Source organism: Hirsutella rhossiliensis (assembly GCF_020360975.1).
Source record: "Hirsutella rhossiliensis strain HR02 chromosome Unknown scaffold00001, whole genome shotgun sequence".
Taxonomy (NCBI): Eukaryota; Fungi; Ascomycota; class Sordariomycetes; order Hypocreales; family Ophiocordycipitaceae; genus Hirsutella; species Hirsutella rhossiliensis.
Genome location: NW_025408667.1, coordinates 7,857,027 through 7,876,875, shown reverse-complemented (window position 1 = coordinate 7,876,875; position 19,849 = coordinate 7,857,027). Strand labels below are relative to the sequence as shown.

At 55.2% G+C, this 19,849-nt stretch overlaps 5 protein-coding genes and 1 non-coding gene across 6 annotated transcripts; 4 read left to right on the top strand and 2 right to left on the bottom strand.

Annotated features, from left to right (window-relative positions):
- Positions 1–198: 198 nt before the first annotated feature.
- HRG_01088 (uracil phosphoribosyltransferase domain-containing protein) lies at positions 199–3,281 on the bottom strand (the record flags this gene model as incomplete). The annotated part of the gene is made up of 5 exons (XM_044859559.1): positions 199–642; positions 718–815; positions 861–975; positions 1,057–2,169; positions 2,880–3,281. The coding sequence occupies 5 exons, from the start codon at positions 3,279–3,281 to the stop codon at positions 199–201; spliced, it is 2,172 nt and encodes a 723-aa protein (XP_044725959.1).
- A 3,216-nt stretch (positions 3,282–6,497) lies between these two features.
- On the top strand, positions 6,498–7,849 carry HRG_01087 (proteinrelated to integral membrane protein pth11; the record flags this gene model as incomplete). Its single annotated transcript, XM_044859558.1, has 4 exons — positions 6,498–6,719; positions 6,778–7,289; positions 7,348–7,397; positions 7,455–7,849. The coding sequence occupies 4 exons, from the start codon at positions 6,498–6,500 to the stop codon at positions 7,847–7,849; spliced, it is 1,179 nt and encodes a 392-aa protein (XP_044725958.1).
- Positions 7,850–12,477: 4,628 nt separating this feature from the next.
- Positions 12,478–12,921, top strand: HRG_01086 (uncharacterized protein; the record flags this gene model as incomplete). Its single annotated transcript, XM_044859557.1, has 2 exons — positions 12,478–12,540; positions 12,607–12,921. 2 exons carry the CDS (start codon positions 12,478–12,480, stop codon positions 12,919–12,921), a joined length of 378 nt encoding a protein of 125 aa, XP_044725957.1.
- Positions 12,922–13,260: 339 nt separating this feature from the next.
- Positions 13,261–13,363, top strand: HRG_12043. Its single transcript has one exon. It is a non-coding gene; the product is annotated as a tRNA-Leu (tRNA).
- Positions 13,364–13,698: 335 nt separating this feature from the next.
- HRG_01085 (fatty acid desaturase domain-containing protein) lies at positions 13,699–15,100 on the bottom strand (the record flags this gene model as incomplete). The annotated part of the gene is made up of 2 exons (XM_044859556.1): positions 13,699–14,720; positions 14,791–15,100. 2 exons carry the CDS (start codon positions 15,098–15,100, stop codon positions 13,699–13,701), a joined length of 1,332 nt encoding a protein of 443 aa, XP_044725956.1.
- A 3,254-nt stretch (positions 15,101–18,354) lies between these two features.
- On the top strand, positions 18,355–19,466 carry HRG_01084 (PBP superfamily domain-containing protein; the record flags this gene model as incomplete). Its single annotated transcript, XM_044859555.1, has 3 exons — positions 18,355–18,541; positions 18,622–19,031; positions 19,110–19,466. 3 exons carry the CDS (start codon positions 18,355–18,357, stop codon positions 19,464–19,466), a joined length of 954 nt encoding a protein of 317 aa, XP_044725955.1.
- Between the last annotated feature and the right edge of the window lie 383 nt (positions 19,467–19,849).

The window sequence follows — 19,849 nt, the reverse complement described above, 5'->3', positions numbered from 1 at the left end:
GCTGCGGTCGCTGGAGCATCTTTCCCACTGAGCTATATGCAGACTTGCGTGTAGGATATGGGGGCATAACATTAATATGTGATGTATAGGAAGTAGTCAGGGGTGTGAGTAGGCTCGCTGGCTACGCATTCGTGGGCCCTTTAAAGTGCCTATCAAAACTCAATGTTGTCTCAATTTCCCGGCGGAGATATTTCCCCATCACGACAAGTGCGTCGTGTTGAACAGCCGGTTGCCAGTGTCGGTTGTCTTTGTCCCCGTAAACTTATTGTTAGACAGCCGGAGCGCAACCAACTGCACGTCGTGCTTGCTCATTGCATCGGCCAACGCTTGGCCCTGCGAGATGGCCTCAGCCTGGACAACCCCGGCCACGATGACCACGCAGATGCTGGGGCACATCTGGCGGATATGCTCTATAAACAAAAGCAGTGTCTTGCCGGTGTTGATGACCGAGTCAACCAAGACAACAGTCTTTTGGTCTCGCACGTGGTGTCTGCGTACGCTCGACGCCGAGTCGGCGTGGACAAACATGGCGAGCGGAAACACCTCGTTGATGCCCAGGGCCAGCGGCTCTCCACCTCTCATGAGTGCTATGATCGATGTCTGTCTCTCATTACGAAGCCGATGGCCGCTTGTCTGGTGGCCCTGCACGTGGGGAATGGGATATTCTTCGAGACCTATCGCGGTAGACAAGTACTCGGCGGCCAAATACCGTCCAACCTGTTCATGAGCAGCCCTGAGCCGCGGGCCGGATGTTGCTGCATCGCGTGTAGGAGACATGAGCAGCTTTGCCGCCTCTTTGTCCGTGGCATGCAATACTCGTGAACCGGTCATGCCAGGGTCGCGGTCATCACCCCTGGCACTTACACGGCTATTGTGGCGACCGGCAACCGAATTGATAAAGTCTTGATCGCTGAACCTGACTCGAGGCAGCCGAATCTCGTCCAAGCGCGGCGAGACATGTTCAGGCATCAAAACCTGTCGCGCTCGGAGGCCGTCGCCGATGGCAGCCGCCAGAGCCGCCTCCATGTTTCGGCTCCTCGTCTGCTCATCGCCAACCACGACGATGGCCTCGTTGGCCTCTCGTAGCATCGGCAGATCCAAGGGACTGTCACCGAATGCCAAGACGTGCAGCATGTCGGCGTGCCGCAGCCGAGAGACAATGGCAGCTTTCGTCGCCGGAGTGACCACGAGCCCGTCAGAGGTTCTGCCTCCGCCCACGACCTTGACTGTCTGCGAGAGGCTCTCTCTTTCCAGCACCTTTTCCCAGGCCCGGCCAAGACCACAGGTCACCACGACCGCGCCAACGTCGTCTCGGCCGGCTACCGACCGGAGCAATGAGAGGAATTCTGGATAGACCTTGATCGATGACGCTACGGCTCCACACAGGCGTTCATACTCCTGGTCGTCGGAAGCAGCCCCTTCGTATAGCAATGCCGCTTGGCGAAAAGCGCAGTCCGAGTATCCCAACGGGCTTCCAAAAAGCAGCTTGAGGGGGCAGGTCCCTGGCTTCTCTGTCAAAGGCCGTGGCTCAGCACGAATCTGCCAGAACAGCGCCCCCGTATCTTCGGCGGCCAAGGTCCGATCTCCGTCCAAGACGAGAACCGTTCGCAGTCGGTCTCGGCCTGGCAGCACTTGGTCGAGTCTCGTTTGAGCACGCACAAAGTCTCGATCGGCGGCATCTTGTCGAAAGCGACGAATCAAGGCCGAGACTCGCAGCGCCAGAGCAGCCTGCTCCGTAACGACAGAGAAAAGAATGCCATGATGACGGCACAGGGGTTCAAGTTGTTGAATCTCGGCTTGCTGCCATTGAGAGAGGTGCTGAGGAGACACCGCAGATCGAGTCCTCAGCTTGTCATCCACGCGACGCTGGGCGATGCACCGGGGGTCGACTTGGAGGTAGACGATGTGAGTGTAAACTGCCAGGTCGTTTGGAGTGCAGACTGGGGTTTCCATGGCCTCCCCATCTGACCAGAACATGAAGTGGCCGGTGACGACTGCGGTTCGCCCGGTGGAAGCGCTCTCCCTGCCAATATCATCAATGGCACGCCCTCGCCAGTGGGCCTTTTCCTGTTCCGACATGCTCTTGAAAGCCGCGAGGCCACCCGAAACGAGAGCAGAAATATTTTCCGAGCCTTCGTGCATTTTGAACTCGCCGGGGTACAGCTCGTGCTTCAGACGATTCAGAAGAAACGACTTTCCTGAGCCTGGGACGCCGTATAGCCCAACCACGACAGGTTTCTTCTCTTGCTCCTCATCAAGACAAGATGACGGGACAGAAGCTGGAATCGGAGCGCAGGAGACGCCCGAATCCTGCTTCGTTTTCTCGAAACGACCTGTTGCCGTTGCCGCCATGATGAACAAAGTGACAGTGGTGGTGCAAAGTGTCAGAGTGGTTGGGGGTGCAATAGGATTGATGCTGACTAGAAGATCTTTGAACTGCGTTGAGTGTAGAGGCTGGCGGAATGGACGACTACCTTGGGACAATTTAAACTTATCCGCAGTGAATGAAGCCCTGACATGATATCTGCTCCTCCCCATGAGGCCGTTGTCATTGAACATGGGAACGGTCGGTAAGTTACTTCGTACAAGCAGACCCAACAACATCATACATCATGTAGGCGGCCTCCTGCATGCGGGAGGCCAACAGCTGACATCAATTGTCTCCCCCCGCCGAGAGAGCTCGGACGCGAAAATCAAAACATGCGGCGTTCTCGATCCCTGCCAGTCAAGGGAGCCCGACAAGTCAGCTCCCGTCTCCGTTTGGACGTGACTCATACCGCGTCACCTCCTCGGGAATCAGGCCTCGAACACGTTGGATTTCCGTGGTTCCCTCAAGGGAAAAGGGGCCACACAGCCCTCAACCGGTGGCAGACTCGCACAAACGTCGGAGGATGGATGCCGTGGCGACCTGCAACCTCGCACAGCTTGCGGTCCTTTGCCGGGTTCACCACTTCGCGCACCGAGGCCGGGTCAGCACAGCTGCAGCAGCGGGCAGCCACTCGATAAAAGGCCCATCTCGACGTGTACTTGAGCAAGAGGTACGCATACACGACGACGTGCCGGGTTCGGAAAGGCGGCGGCCCCTGCAGCGGATGTCCGTCGTGTTGCGCCCGGCTGATGATGTAGAAGACGTCGGCCGTCTCGCTGAGTCGCTCTAGCGCGGACCGGGCGGCCTGTTGCTCGGCCAGCTCTTCTCGCAGCCGGTCGCCATACCAGGGCCGCGCTTGTGGCGTCAGTCCCAGGAAGCGATGCCATCGTTGCAGCACTCTCTGCAGCCGCATGTTGCCGTGACTTGGGAGGGGGGGAAACGGGTTATCAAGGTGAACGACGCGGTTTCGAGAGCTGTCCTCTTCCAGGGGTCAGGCCTGACATGAACTCACCTTGATGTGCGTAAGACAGGGGTTGCACACATGCGCGCGCAGAGCCGGTCTCGATGTTCAGTGTCTCGTCTCGATGATAAAAGTGAAAACAGTTGAGTGCAGGATGGAATTTGAAGCGGACGAGTGTTTGCATTTTCCCACTCTCTGCAGGGGCCAACTGACGACCCTTGGTGAGACCGCGCACCGGCATGCATGTCCAATCTCCCTACTTTTTCAGCTGGCATCGTAGATGATTACGCAGTGAGTTTTAAACCCAAGAAAAGTTGCACGGGATAACCGCCCTCCATTTCCACGAATTTTTTTCAACATCAGCTGGGCTGCATGTCGTAATAAGTGTGTGGGTGTGTAATATGGAAGACAGGTGCTTTCTAGAATACCCCATTGCCCTTATTGCCACATCAGCACCAAGCTAGAAGCAGTTGCCGCGAAAACTCTGGCTAGGTAGAGGCGTTGTTTCTATGAAAATGGCGCCCTATCTTCACATAAGGTAGTTTTGGAAGACGCCGCAGCACGTAAGAATCCCATGCTGGTACTTTATAAACAAGTCCTGATGCCGTTCCTATGCACACCCAGGCTTCAGAATTTCAGACTGTCCGATGCTGATCTGTGGGTGAGTTACGTTGAAGGAGGGGCAGCTGGCAAGGCACTTCTGGCCGCTCGCCTCGTGATGTTGGCTCTGTCTTGGCTGACGCTGGTGTAAGTCGGTAGTTCAGTCACCCCTTGGATGAGTCGAGGCACGTTAGATCGCCGTGGATGAGTCGATTCCTGTTAGATCGCCAGCTTCCCTCACCCTTGGAGGGCGCTCTTCATCTTTCACAGACGGCAGCAATTCACCAAAAGGCTGAAGCAGGCGATGATGGCTTTCAACGTGCGTGATGCTTCCGCATGCGTGCAGGATCCTATAGCTTTTCCTTCCATGACAGCGAGTTACGGTTGCTAATTACGGATTAGGTGTACGTACATGATTTTCTATCCGCCTTTTCCAGAGGTCAACCAGGGATTCCTCCCGGTGTAATCAAAAGCTCACGTTAATTTTCTCCAACTTGTGTGCCAGCTGCCTCGAACGCGCGCTTGCTATTCAGGAGCTCCATGAGGTTCGGATGCGGCTTGTCTGCGCATACAGGTTAATGATGGAAAGCGCTGTTGCGCCCACCGAATCAGGTGGAAGGCCCCACAATGTCAGGCATGAAATCGGTTCCAGTAGTTTCGTAAAGAATAGTCTGAAAATCAATGCTTTTATACTGAGCGTCAAACGCCGCTCGGTGATGAGGGATAGTAAAGAAATCCTTGACTGTACATGTAAGCGAGTTTGTATTCTGTTCCTTCAAGAAGAGGCTTATCTTCAGGTCATTGCCGAGCTTTAGAGTGAGGAACTTGACAATCAAGACGTTGCTGGTGATACTGTTAGTACTAACGTAAGAAGTAATTCCAACCGCCTTTCTCTAATCGTGTCTTAGGATCTCGCGTCAGCCAGCGCCAGTCTCCCAGCCTACGTAAAAGCTCATAGCCGCTGTAGGTATGGTTGCGGTAGACAACGGGCTGTAGACGTCTATCCCTGTAATCAAGATGGCAATAATCTCGCAACCAGTTGCCGTCTTGCTAACATGCCAGGGACAGAGCAATTGAGCTGTACCTTTAGGCTCCTTAAAGCTTATAAGGGCATCTACAAGGGCCAAAATTACAGCCTATGACAGTAACTCAAAGTAGATAGATTCCTATCCTTGCAGCTAGCATAAGCAAGGCTGCACACAGACTACTGCCATTGAGCTTTAACCTTGCTAATTATGAAAACGAATGCTATTAAGAAGGTCTTCTTTGTATGCATTATATTTTAGTTATTTAGAAGGAGCATGTTAATGCAGTGAAGGTTATAGAGGCAGTCCAGTTGCCAGAGCGCTAGGATGAGACAGCATTTTCATATTGCTTTTGGGGACCAAAAGAGGGCAGAAACTCGACCTTCTAGATCAAGGGTGCGACGGACAAAGTAGTCCGACTTCTCAAATAGATTATGGAGGAATTCATGTGGCATATGCCCCATCCTGTGTCCGCTCCTTGGACCTATGAGCCTTTGTGTCGCGACCGGCTTTCCTTTGCCTGTGTTCCTTTGAGATTTATGGCTCCTGGCCCAATCACATCAGAGAATCGTGGTAGAGATGACTCGATTCAGCCGTGTCTGATTGGCTACATCATTGGCATTTCGCATCATCCCATCGAAGCAGGGCACCGCACATGGACCCGGGGCTGCTGACCCGGGTGACAGCTCCTCCTCCTCTTCTTCCACCCTCGTCCTCTTCCAGCCGCCAAAGATACAACAACAGTTGATACGACTCCCGCCACAGCGCCGCTCTCCGCACAAGTCAAAGGCAAAGGATAGGTTTCAGACTACAAAAAGTACTCTGCGCACCACACGATGTTTCAAAGGACTGGACAGCATTCGAAGATCCCCAGCAATGAACAGCTCTTGATTTTCAATCTGGGGTGAGCTAAGCTTCAAGAGCATGTTTACTGTTGCCTGTTCTGGGCAGCGGCACTGGGCGTCTCGAATGAGCCAGCAGCTGATCTTGACAGGCAAAGATGCAGCGGGTTGCAACCCCTCGCGCCAACTGAAGCCCTTTTGACGTGGATACATTCAAACGAGTTCTTGCGTAAGTGGCGCCGGCCCGAGAAACCTTGCAAAAGGGCCGCCGAAATAGTGCTGGTGCAGGCTGCTCGCCAAACAAGTCAACAGTTGACAGGGCCGAGTCTGTCAGAGCATGTTACGTGTAGTAGGCAGTAGTGCGGCGAAGGTGAAACTACGTCTGCTCGTAGGCCTGCAGTCCGGTGCCGACCTGACTCGCTCCCCTCGCAGTCGGGCGCTTTCACTCGGGGAATTGGCCCGCAGGCACTGTCTTCTTGGCATAGAGTTTCTAGAAGCCAGGATAATGCCGGGAATGACAGATGGCTTCATACGGATACCGAAACGCGGAGAGTAGCAAGTGAGTGCATGCGGCCCTGCCACGCTCTCCTCCGCACCTTGGGCGGCATCTCGACCTTTCAACATCTTCAAATTCCTTGCGTGTCCCGCTCTCGTCTTGCGCCGGCCGGCAGATTCAAGCACCGTGATGCAATTGAGCCAACATGGGCGACCCTCGAATTGACGCAGCCCTGGCTGCTGGCGACGTGCCTCGGAGAATCAGCGTCGCAATCCTCGAAATGAACCGAGACCTTTCGGCCACCGTTAGCATCGTCATCGTCACGGCCCTGGCTACTTTGATCGTCTTGTGCAGACTGCTCTCGCGGAGATTCATTATCAAGCGCTTCGGACTTGGCCTCGACGATGGAATCGCGCTCGCGTCGCTGGTGAGCCGCCCTGGAGCATGGAGCTTCTGTGACGACCTGGTGCTGACATTTCGGATAGGTTGTCTTTATTCCATTCGCGGCGCTATGCTTGGAGCTTATTCAGATAGGCGGGGGACGAACATTTCCCTTTATCGAATTCGTCCTCGACGAAGCGACAGCCAAGAGAATCCAGGTCATCGACTCTATTGCGCATTTGGTCTACAGCACCGCGCTTCTGCTCTGCCGCGTATCGGGTCTCGCCTTCTACTACCGCATCTGTGCTTTGCACAAGGAGTTTCTCATCGCAATCAGGGTCATCTTCGCAGTCTTAATCGTCGGCTACCTGGTGCAGATGCTGCTCGTCATCTTCCACTGTAAGCCTGTGAACATGGCTTGGTTGCCTACATCCAACGACGACGAGCTTTGGAATGCTACGTGTTTGCAATGGTATCAGGTATACAGCACCATCTCCGGCATCTCGCTCGCCTGCGACTTTTTACTCTTCGGCCTCCCGGTGGCAATGCTTAAGATCCTAGATATGCCACGGAAACAAATGGTTCAACTAGCCTGTATCCTCTTACCAGGCCTTGTGTAAGTACCGGCATACCTAAGAACTAACAAGGCGAGGGCTTTCTAACCGCGTAATTAGCGTAGTAGGCATTTCTTGTGGTCGAGTCGCGCTCGTCGTTTTCTACGGCAGTAAGTAAACCCCGAGCCGGCTAGGTCGGAATCCGTACTGACGTGCGGCATCCAAAGACGAGGAACCTAGAACGTTCAAATTTGCATTTCTTAGACTGCTCATCGTCGAAGTCTCCGAGGTTAGCGCGACGCTCATTGCCCTTTCAATCCCGGGAGTCAAGCCGATGGTGGATAAGTTCATCTTGCGAAAAGACAATTGTTCGGAGTTTGGCGGATCCAGGATCTCCTCCAACAGGGGCAGCATCGGGTCCCAGAGCTCGGGGCTGAGCACCTTAAAGGGGCTATCGCATTTCAACGTGCTCGGCGACGAGAGCGCCGCCCAATACGGGGCAGCGGTGTGCCTGGGTGAGCAGAAACAAGACAGGAAGCAAGAGGGCATCCAAGTGACGGTGGATGTCTACGTCGAAGACGGACGAAGCAAGCCGACAAAAGGAAGACAGAACTTCATATAGACCGGTGGCTCTCACCAGGATCTCGACACCGCTGAGCGGGCGACCGATCAGGGTATGAGCTGGCGACTGGAGAAACTCGCCTTCATGCCAACCACCTTTCACCACACAAAGCAACAGCGTTGCCACGAGAACCCCCCCCCAGAACTTGTTATCATACATGTAGCCTTAGAAACAGCCTCCTAATTATGCAGACGGTGAAATTATGAATTCCAAGTTGTATGACCCATATGGGTTGCTGGTATAATGCCTGTGACCCTCTCAGAGATGACTTTGCTCAGAAGATGAGAGGTTGAAGCTGAACACATTTACACTTCACTCTGTGCAGGGTAGTAGGTCTACTTGCTGCATGTATGCAGGAGGGAGTGCACCCTGTAGGAATCAACTTTCCATCAGAGTTGATTCTGTCACGCTCATAAGAGGCTGTTATAATATACACCTAGTATAGCTTACTGCCCAGACTTGAAGCTTAGCATTCACCATTCCCAGGCCAGCATATTTCAGTTCTTGCATCACATATTCGAGAATTCTTGTGGTAGGAGTAAAGGGAGACTGGTAAACGGCTGCCTTGGCTGCAGTGTCCTCTTCTGGCCGTCTTTGGAAACCTCCAGTACAGCGACGACGTTGATGGCACAAACCTTGAAAGAGTTAATAAAGGAGGCTGCTACTCGACTGCCGTGGCCAGGCTCGTCTTTGTGTTGTGGTCTGAGTTGGTACACATGAGCATGCAGAGCGTCACTATAGGTAATGTCCACGAGCCGCATTGTTGACGCAACTCGCTCCACAACTTGAGCGTCAAAGCTAAAAAGTCTCGTTGGCGTATATAGATAGATACATGATGTAGCCGACTTGCCCTTCCAGAACGAACAGTGGAATTAAGACCCAAAGTTTACATGAGAAAGAGCTACGATTCTACTACTGTAACAGTCCAAGAACTTGAGGACACTCCGCGGAAGAGGGCGCGCGAGCTGGCCCTGGGATCCCTGATTCATGGAGCGGAGCACATGATGCACTCGGATCGGACGCAGCCGGCGTCCGGCGTTACAGATGCGGTCTTGACCAGGGGAGACGGCCCCGTTTGGTCCTTGGCGACATGGCGGGATGGTCCGACGTTGGAATCAACTGCGAGAAGACGGTTGATTGATCTGGAAGGCGCACCTATCCGGTGTCCACTGGGTCGGGCTTTGACAAAGGATGGCGGATCTGGCAATAAATTTGCAGCTACTCTGCATCAACTGCGTATATCGACGAGGCAGATTCAACGTTTCGCCCTTCACTGTACCCGCACAGTACCGGCCAAGGGCAGATCAGGTGGCCCAAGAGGCCTTTGGCTTTTCTCAATGAATATCCCAACTTATTCGTCTCTACCAGTGATGCGGCATTCTGCCCCGTCTTTTTATTTGTAGCAAGCGCAACCAATAGTTGGTACGTCTTTACCCAAACTCACACCTTTGACGTGCAGTGTCAGCTGCCAAGACGCCTGTACCCTTTATGGTGGGTGAATATATAATACCTAAAGGCAAAGTTTAAAGGCGGAATGTCTTACCTACTTGTAGCAGCGTCTCCTGTCAGCTAACGCGTCCCAGGCATTAATCTCGTCCGAGGACAAGTGATACATTCATCTCTAAACGACTCATATCTCCACTTCCTACTTGACGGTCTTAACCATCTCGCCCTTCCGCCTTCAGCGCCGCCATCTGTTTCTGTCCAGCTTAACACGATTCCTCAAGGCCGTATCAGTCCTTCGTGAGCGCCTAATCCTGCATCGAGACATAACGAGGGCAGTCGAAGTGCAGCTTGGCTGCATTGCGACGAGTTATAGGCCAAGGCATAACAAGGGAGTAGTTATGGGGCTGGCACCGGGGCAAGGGCCTCGGGGTCCAACACCCTTGTATACGTAAGTAGGTTGCCTAAGACGGTATGTAGGCTCCTTAGGATTGTAGGGATATTATAGTCTATAAATATAACCTTGATCCCTCTGGCTAGTAATTCTATACATATCGTCGCTTACTTACTTCTATAACCATGTTACTTCTGTACCTGCTCTTTAATGCCCGCTGAGATTCTCCAATAGTTCTATGCTTCTTCTACCTTTATACGCTGTATTGAAGCAAATACGAGATATTCTATCAAACGATAAGATGGCGCTATATACACGCTTGACGATGGTGACCACTCTGTGCACCGATCCGTCCGCAAATGCAGCTGTGGTGGACAGTTTGGACAGGTGCAGAGCCCAATACTGCAGAGGCATTTTGGGCCCATCTTCACAGCAAAGACTTGGCACGATTTCGAGCTTATCACTGTAAAGAGTGTGGAAGCCCTGTCGGCTTAAACAGAGTCGCGAGCCTGACCTCGAGCTCGCTTGGTTGGGGGAGCGCCGATATGGCGTTCGTACACTGCGGCGCCGGTCGACGGAGACAGCAGGCCTTTATGCGGAAAGGTGCGAGTTGGCGCAGGATGCTCATCACACAGCCTCCAGTTTTCGCGGCTACCCATCAAACGTTTTGGGCCGGAAGAGGTAATCTTCATGGCAACCTGCCAGCCAGAGAACACCGCCACATCTGCTTTACAGACGGCCTGTGTATGGGCTAGCTCTACGACTTGCTCTTTTCGCTGCTCTTTACCCAGGCAAGAAAGGACAGTCACTCTGTCATGATTAGATGGATGATCCCCGATATGTTCGCGTCGGCCTCCCGGATTGCACTTCAGAGGAACAAGCAGGCCGTGACGGCCCATCTTTGTCATATAACGGCGCGAAAGTGTTGTTGCATTTATGCCTGCCGAGCGTGAGATTTACTCCGATATCAATCAAACTTCGTATTCGCAGGTACAGAGCTCCCCAGTTCTTATGTTGAGATGATGGTGTCGGGCAACAGCTGTCAATTGAGTAAGGGATGCCTGTGTCAGCAGGGCCCAAACAGCCATACACACACATTAACACAAGGATAACCCATCACTACGCATTGAGGCCAAGGGAAGTTGCAATTTCGTATTAGAACATCAGGACCATCAGGGTAGGGCTATGTTGGCAGCTATACCAAGGTTTAGAAGAGGTATCTGTACGTATAAATACCCCCTTGGACCTCACATAGCTAGAAGAAGGGCATGCTCACTTTGTCACATCGATTCATTGCCCCTGATCACTTCCACATGCGCTCTCGAACACCTGTTCGAGAGATGGATACAATACAATCAGGGCCGTCGTTGGAAGCATGGGCAACCATGGGCACACCCTCTTGGCCGGGTGAACTGACACCGGCCGGGTGATTCGGGCTGCGTCATGCAGTTGAGGCTCTGTTGGCCATTGAAAACCCCTAATGGGAAGTTGAAGGATGATCCAAGATGAAGCGCGGGTTCTCGTTGACTTTGCGAGGGAGGGGGCTGACGGAATAGATCTGCAGATCCATATAGAGCCACGATCCATACAATACACGTACACTGAAGTGAGCTCTGAAACGAGATCTAGTTTTCCTGTCTTTCCTTCGAAGAGTGGACTACCATACTCCTTATACCTGCTCGTTATCAACTCGAGACATGACGGGTTCGCTCGCAATGGCACGTTGAATAACATGATACACTTTGGGCGACGCTCAACCACGTGCAGTCTCGAATGATAATTTCTGAGTAAGGCAGGTTGCCTACAATATTAGCCGTACCAAGATTCAGCAGAAGGGGAAGAGGGATGGGCCTTCGTGCTGTTTCAGGATGCACATTCCTTGGCAGACAACATGGGTACTCAGCTGGGCTCGACGTTTGCTCGGATACGACTGGAAGCTTGGCGGATTCGGGCACGGCAAGAATCGGAGCCGACATTAGGTTCGCGGCGCGGGAACATAAGCAAGGAGTGTTGCATAGACTTGGCCACAGAAATAGCACCAGCCTATCAGTTTTAGGTCGGCGAGGTTCTATAGTTCTCGAAGCCCGCGAACAGGCATACCTTGGTGTTTGTGGGCTTATGGGCTATCGAGCAAGAGTACACACCTGGACCAAGTAAGTCAACGCAACATCAAGCACGACCTACCAGCCTTCTTGGCATAAAGTGTTGCTTCGGACAGTCCGGATGTAGATGTCGAGAGAACGTACTCGCGGGTGGATATGACAGGGCAACCCGTGTGGAAATGTTGCAGCGCTCGGCCGGGCGTGCGCCTTCTCGTGCTGATGTTGATCCAACGACTCGTGGCGCCCCAACCGATCAATGCTACTCAAGCCAGGAGATTGTAATTAGTTGCCCCGTAACCGTTTGTCCCGTCGCGTCCGGGCCCTGTTCGGGGTTCGCCGCGTATGCCACGCCCAGACCAAGGCAGAGCGACTCCGGTAAGCATGACACGGCCAGCCCTGAGTCGCGCATGGAGCATAGGTGAGTGTTGACGAAGCAGGGTTGCGAGAGCATAGACACGACATCAAGGATCTAACGATACCGGCCAACGTAGGAAGCATTTGAAGCGAGGTTCGGTCCTATAAATACCTCATGGTCCGCCTCCCAGCCGTCATTTGGTCCTCACCACCATCACGTCTGTACACTAATATCCTCAGCCAACACCAACAGTCTTTTCAGATCGACTCACACTTTCACTTCACCTTTGTCCTGCAGAATGAAGGCCTCGACTCTCGTTCCTTTGCTTGCCGGAATGGTCGCGGCGGTTCCTGTCGGCTCGGTCACGACCGCGATCGCACGAGCTGATAACAAAGGAGTAAGTGGCTCTGTTGCGCTACCGTTTATTGGTAGTGCAGTGTGCTGACTCTTCGGGCGACTATAGAGTCTCGATGCAAACGTGCAGTTCTTCATTGGCGAGACTAAAAACCGACTTCAGGCGGAATGGGATTTAGTTATGTCGTCGTCGGACGCTATGAAGACTACCATAAACGACATGTGGAATCTGGCCGAAGAGCTTTTGGGATCTCAAGCTACCAAGGAAAACGTGGAGTGGTGGATTCGCGAATATGAAAATATCAAGCAGAAGCAGGATGGCGTCAAACCCAACGTTAAACTTGTGAATGGTATGCAAATGATAATCGACACCGTCGACCATTATGCAGATTATCTCAAGACATTAAAGGACTTCCAGTACTAGATAGAGCAGGATGGCAGTCAATGGTTAGCTACATTCAATGCCTAAATTTATAAAGTGCCGAAGGTGGACAAGCGATGAGCCTCGTGGCACACGAACAGGAGGTTCATATAATGAACCAAGAATTTGAAGCGCCGGGGAACCCTTTACTCATCTTTCCTAGCAGCCTCACCTGGTGAAACCTCCCACCTATGCTCCAGCCATGGTCCCGAGTCTCGGCCGGGCAATACGTAGCTTATTATACAAGTAGATCCAGGCTCCGGCCCCTGTCCCTCCTTTGCCACGGGGCCGTCATAGTTCTCATTGTGCCCCATGAGTCATGTACTCCACTCGGAGTGCTTTGGCAAGTTGGCCGAGTTGGTTATGGCGCCAGGTTAAGGTCCATCTTCACATGAAATATATCCTGGTGGAGCAATCCTCCTGGGTTCAAGTCCCAGACTTGTCATATCTTTTTGCATCTCGGCACAGTTTTTGTTGTTGGACGCCTCCCTGGACATGGGCCGTGTCTTTTTGCTTCGCGTCAGCTTCTGTCGTGTAATTTTCATCGCCATGGCAGTGCATTGACCAAGAGAAACATGGTTTGACATAACGGAAACCACCAGAAAACCCGTGGATGATGATAGGGAGGTCAATTTTGTTGTTTTGGTAAATCTAGTAGGCGGATAGTCCCCGGTCTGTGTACCCGGTTGGGACGCCTACGTCGAGGAACCTCGTCATTCTTCCAGTTTGTCCCTTTTTTATTATATTTTCTCATTTGTTTCTCCTTTAATGCCCAGTCTGCTAATGGCTCAGTGTCTCTACTTGCATCCCGCCCCTGAGGACAGCCACCCTCATGCCACAGAGCAGGTTGTGCGCATTGCCCGAGTGGCTATAGACTCCGCCCTCGAACCACTGCGTGGCGTCTCGGCCCATGCCCATGTTAAGCATCGACTTGCCTCCCGGGTGCGTGTCCATGAAGCCGGCCACGTCGTAGATGACGCCCCCGATGGCGATCCACTTCTTGCCGTTGTCGTCGACCTGCTTCTTGAAGTCGGGCCAGTCGACAATGGGCAAGCACTCGAGCGGGACGCCCCAGTCCAGCTGGCCCAGCCTCCGGCTCATGTTCTTCTGCTCCTGCTGCAGCTTGCGCTTCTCGATCTCGTTGCGCCGAAACGTCTTGAGGCCGTAGGCGAGCCCGACGAACTCGAGGCCCGCGATGAGCCACTTGGTCGGGTCCCAGTGGTACCAGACGGGCGACGAGCGGTAGTCGGAGGGGAACTCGTGGTGGAAGTTGTGGTATCCCTCGCCAAAGGTGATGATGGCCGTCACCAGGTGGTCGCGCGGCGTGTGGGCGTCGTCGTAGGGCTGCTCGCCGAGCCAGTGGGCGAGCGAGTTGACGCAAAAGGTGCTCTGGTGCACAAAGAAGGTCCGCACCAGACAGCCGTAGACGAAGCCGCCGCGCCAGTCGCCCCAGCCGAGGCCGCAGACGACGGGCGGGAGGACGACGACGGTGGCGATGAGGATGGCGAGGAAGTGTCGGTGCTGCCAGACGACGAGCGGGTCGCTGTCGAGGTCCGAGACGTCGGCCCGGCCCACCTTGTTCTTGTCCTTGCGCACCAGCAGCCAGCCGATGTGGGCGTGCCAGAGCCCGTCCTGCACCGAGTACGGGTCCTTGTCCGTGTCCGAGTAGCGGTGGTGAGCCCGGTGGTCGCGCACCCACCACCGGATCGACCCCTGAGCCGCGCTGGCGCCGGCCAGGGCCAGGTAGACGCGCAGCAGCGCGCCGCCCTCGTACGACCGGTGTGCCCAGAGGCGGTGATATCCTGGAGACGACCCCTGTCAGCGGTCCGTCGATCGAAGCAGAACGGACGGGACACGAAGAGCGGTGCTTACCTGCGGTGATGCCCGTGATGGCGACGCCGTAGCAGATGGCCGAGAAGACAAACGTCTGCCACCGCAGCGGCGTGCTGGGCGCGGCGAGGAAGCCCGCGATGGGGATGCCGAAGACGAAGAAGACGGAGCGCCAGTTGATCTTGGAATAGGTCTCGTGCGGCTTGAGGCCGCCGCGGACCTTGGACAGAATCTCCTTTCTCCTCGCCGTCGGCTTTGCCTTCGTCGTCGTCGTCGTCGTCGTCGTCGTTGTTCCCCCACCCGTCGCCACCTTGGTCGTGTACGACATTGTCGTCGACTCGCTGAGGACCATGATGGGCCGGCGCTTGTGGAGTCAGTCGTCGACGCTGTTGAGCGGGCAACAAGGCTCCAGACCAGGTTCAACACTGGACCGGGCTACGCTGAACAAGAACCCGGAGCTGTCTTCTCGCGGAACGAGGCCAAGACGGAAGCGCGTCAGAGTGGGAAAAGGAGCGATTGTCCGTTCTTCACCAGCCGACAGGGAGAGAAAGAGAGAACTGAGGCGAAAAAAAAAGGCAATAAAGTCCCAACCGATGTTTAATCATGTTGAGCACGCCTGGCGACCCGTCTTTTATTCTTTGATGGCTTCAGCGGCAAATAAGTGGCAAGCAGCCGCGTTTGGAAGGTTTCACTCTTCTGTTTTATTTCTGTTCCTTTCCCGTCCGGTTTCTCTGACCAGCTTACTCCAATAGGTGGCTTCTCCCTCTCCTCTCGCTGCTTGCGGCCTTTGCCTGCTCATGCTAGGGGGTGCGAGGACGAAAGCTGCCTCGAAACGAGGCGCGAACTTAGGAGAAAGTTACTATCAGGCGACGAGACTAGTTTTATTCGGCCTCTCCCAGCCTTTAATTGAAGCATGTCGTTACATGTACATGGTTGTGTAGATTTGCGTAACAAGGTCGAGGCCGTTGCGAGATGCTGAGCCAAGGGAGAGCTGGAGCTGGACAATTGGCCATCAAAATGCAGGTCTAGTCGGATGCAACCGTCCCCTTGACTACCCAGCCCGGAGCACAGCTCGCAACTGCACTCACAGCATCGCCGTTCGACGCTCCTCGGCGAGCCATGAGACCAGACCCCGAACATCGGCCCCCCTGCAGACACAGAAGCCCAATCGCAGACGTCCTCACGCCACAGGCTGCAAGCTCCGTCCAACCCACGAGCGGCCCAATGTCTCGCAGCCGCGGCCGGCATGCTAGGCGTATCGCGGCCTAGACTCGCAGGAGACGCGCCTAGCGCTCGGCGTGGGCTTCGGCAGCAAATAACGTTGACGCTTGCGATGGGACAAACAATGGAGCCCTTGCTTCCTTTCCCTCAGACACGGGCGACGGTTGTCAGCTGTCTTGTCTCACTTCACTCATTGCAGCAGCAGCGGCATCATATACGAAGACGGCATGGTAGAACTAGCCAAAACAAGGACGGACGACGATGAACCGCTTGCCCTGGCGCCGACCAGGAGAGAAAGGACAATCAACTTGTCCGGACAAGGCGGAAGGCGAGGCAAGATAAAGGGGGGCGCTGGCGGGACCAAGGACACAGCTGCGCGATGGAAGCGGGAAACGAGCGTGTCTCCCCCCTCGACCTCTCGCTACCTCTTAGTCCGATATCGATCGGCCGGCGGTCCCCGGAGTCGTCGGCCTATTCTTGTCTCGGAACTTTCAGCTATGCATTCCAGCGCGGCCTGTCCGCATGTATTGGCCGTTGCTGTAGGCCTGAGGATCCAGTTGCCCGTTCGCTCTCCTTGCCCCGCGGAGCCCTCGGATAGAACTCGAGGCCATGGACGTGCCACGAAGCCCGAACAAACTGATAATAGGCTCGAGTCGATATAGATCCCCGTCTAAGCTTCTGATTCGCATTAGGATTTCCCATTCGCCATGGAGACTTACAATACATCTCCACTGGGCCTAGACGCAGCGCCGCCTCAGCGGATCTCATACCAATCAATCACTCTGCGATGAGTAAGGAAACGGGGGCAAATCTGATAAAAGAGCGCCTTCCAGACCCCAGTGCCCTCCTCGTAGCCATCGTATAGATGCCATTATCGACGCCAGATCACTCGCGCTAGGAGCAGCGTCGTGCAAGACTAGACACCCCATCAGCGTTTGCGTCCCCTGTCGTTCCACCCGTTTCCTTTGCCTCCTGACACTCCCGAGATCTCTCTCTTCTTTCCAAAGCAGAGGCGCTCATACAAAGACGGCAGCACCTGTTTGGCAACAAAGCTTCCGCTCCGCACCGCCGCCATTGGGCGCTCCTGGTCCGATGTCTTCCTCAGCGCGAACAACAGCATCTCCCATTTCGACAGTCTCCATGGCGAGGGCCAGAGCAAGCGCCTTGTATTACATCCGGACTACGTAAATCCGCCATGCGTACCCCAGCCGCAGCCCCCAATACGGACCTATTCGCCGACGGGGCCACAGTGGGGACAGAAGCACAACATCGTCGGCTGTGGCTATACCGGACCAGCTCTTGGCCATTAACGCAGCCCGGCTATCACGACTGGACCTTTGCACGCAGCCATGTACCTATGTAAACAGTCGTGAGCCACGAGATGGGGCCCTGTGAACGGTCACAAGCCACGAGATGGGGCTCCGTCTACGGCTCCCGCATGAGGCTCTCCTGCGCCGCAATCACGGGAGGCCGACGTACGATGCGCCGGCATGAATGCACTACATGCCTATATGCTTCCTTCTATGCTAAAGGCACCCTTCGCGGCTCCTCGGCAGCCGCGAAAAGACCAAAACCGGTCGTTGTGGACGTCGACGTGTTCGAGGCATCCCCATCTGTCCGTAGGATTTGGCCACATGCCGCTGCCGGTACTTCTCAGCAGGGGGGAGGCTGGCTGGCCTCCCTTCCAACCAACCCCCTTTCGCCTTGGCCTTTACGAACCTGGCTGCGAGTTCCCATGCGAGCAGCGACGTGGAAACCGCAAGCACAAAGACCCAGCGCTCCTCGTGGCACGCTCTCCTTGAACCAAGGTTGCAAAGAAGCCTCGGTCATCAAAACTCAAAGGAAAAAGACGCGCATTCCTTACAAGAGACGACGCATCACTCCCAAGTGAACCCATATCAGATGGCTGCTATACGTCGGTCCCCGCCACGGCACCAAAGGCTAATCCACGCTGCCGTCTTACCGGTAACCCTGACCTTGAGCGACGGAATGTCCCGTCCAAGAATAGAAGTCCCGTCCAAGAATAGAAGTCCCGTCCAAGAATAGAAGCCCCGTCTGCCGAGCCTCGGCTTTCTACCTCGCGGCTTCTGCGATACGTCTTCGCCAGGCTCGGTTTCCTCCGGGGTAAACGAGGCCATCGTGGGCTTGGCCGGGGAAGCCCTGTCTCGCAGAAGATCCAGACTCGCTTCCCTCTTTTCTTACACGAGTATATAAAGAGAGGGAGAGAAGAGAAAAGTTTAAGGCCTGGCCCACCGTCAACACTCGTTTACTGTTCCCCATCCGGCACACACATAGAAAAGCCAAGCTCACACGGGCTTGCTCTCCCTCTTCACCTCGGCTCTCACTTGACCTCGACTAGACACCACCCCTGGTCGCTGACACCAAATGGCTCGCATCCGCACGCTCGTCGCGGCCGTCGCGGCCATCGCAACCCTCGCGCTGGCCGACGCCGACCCGAGCGTCGACGTAAAGCCGGCGGCCGTGTACGACGGGGGCGTCGAGGGCGTCGAGAACGCGCCCATCAAGCTGCGGCTGGGCAACGGCGGCGCGGGTGAGAGCGGCCTGATCGAGGGTACGCTTCTTCTACATGCTTCAACTTGGCCCCCACCCCTACCACATTGGAAGTCGAGATATTAAGATGGCCGCTTGTAGCCCTCGCCAACGCCTTCATCCGAGACTCGGTGGCCGAGAATGGCAACTCGGGCCACTTCAGAGTAGCGTGGTATAAGAGTGACACGACCTTCACCATCAAGCACCTGGGGCAGCACCTCATCGACGCGGGCATCACGTACAGCGCCGTGGCCGAGGACATCGCCATTGACGTGGGCATCGCCAAGGCGCCGGCGCACTACGCCTTCCGCGACCACTTTGCCCTCGTGGGGCCCAAGGACAACCCGGCGCGCCTCAACGGCTCGGCGTCGGTCACCGGCCTCTTCTCCAAGCTGTACGAGGCTGCCGAGGCGCAGCCCGAGGGCCGCGCGGCGCAGATCCGGTTCCTCAGCCGGTTCGACAAGTCGGCCACCAATCTCAAGGAGTCGCATCTGTGGGCGAGTGTCGGACAGGTAGGCCCCCTTTTCCGGGCGAATGGCACTTGTATCCCAAGAAAAAGAAGCTCATTGTCCAACGTCTGGTGTGTGTAGGTCCCCTGGGCAGACCCCGTCTCGGGATGGTACCACAAGTTCCAAGACTACCCCCTGGAGGCCCTCCGCGCCGCCGTCCACCTGGGCGAGTACACAGTCACGGACCGCGGCACGCTGCTCTCGCTCGAGGCCGGCCTGCGCGCCGAGCTGGCCGTCATCAAGGCCGGCGGCGACGACGACCCGGAGGACCCGTTGCTCAACCCGGCGCGCCTGCTCATCGCCCGCAACGCCACAAACGCCGCCACGGCCGACGCCTTTGCGCGCTGGCTCGTGGGCGAGCGCGGCCAGGCCGTCGTCGAGGGCTTCACCTCTAAGACCAGCGGCGAGAAGATGTACAGCCGCGCGCCGCGGAGCTGAGGAGCCGTGGGCTTGTGGATCTATGTCGAGGCTGGAGCTTGGAGGCTGTAATGAGAGTAACGGGGAAATGGTCTTACTTGGCATCACGGAGCGAAACCGCATGTGGTTGGAGCAAGGATTGGCATTTATTACATGGATGATGCATGGCGGCGTTGCATCTGCACTTACAACTATGCGTACATACATGGCTCATTTCTACAAACCACCGCCACCGATAATATCACGCCTTTCAGCCTTTCATACTTGGTACCCGGCGCTAGATGAGTCCATGTTCCTGCATCGGCGCTGACCGGGGGGGGAATAGAGGAAGCGAAAAAGCAAAACGACAAGGGTTTCGATCTCCTCACCACGTTCGCATCTATCCACGTAATAAATCATACGAC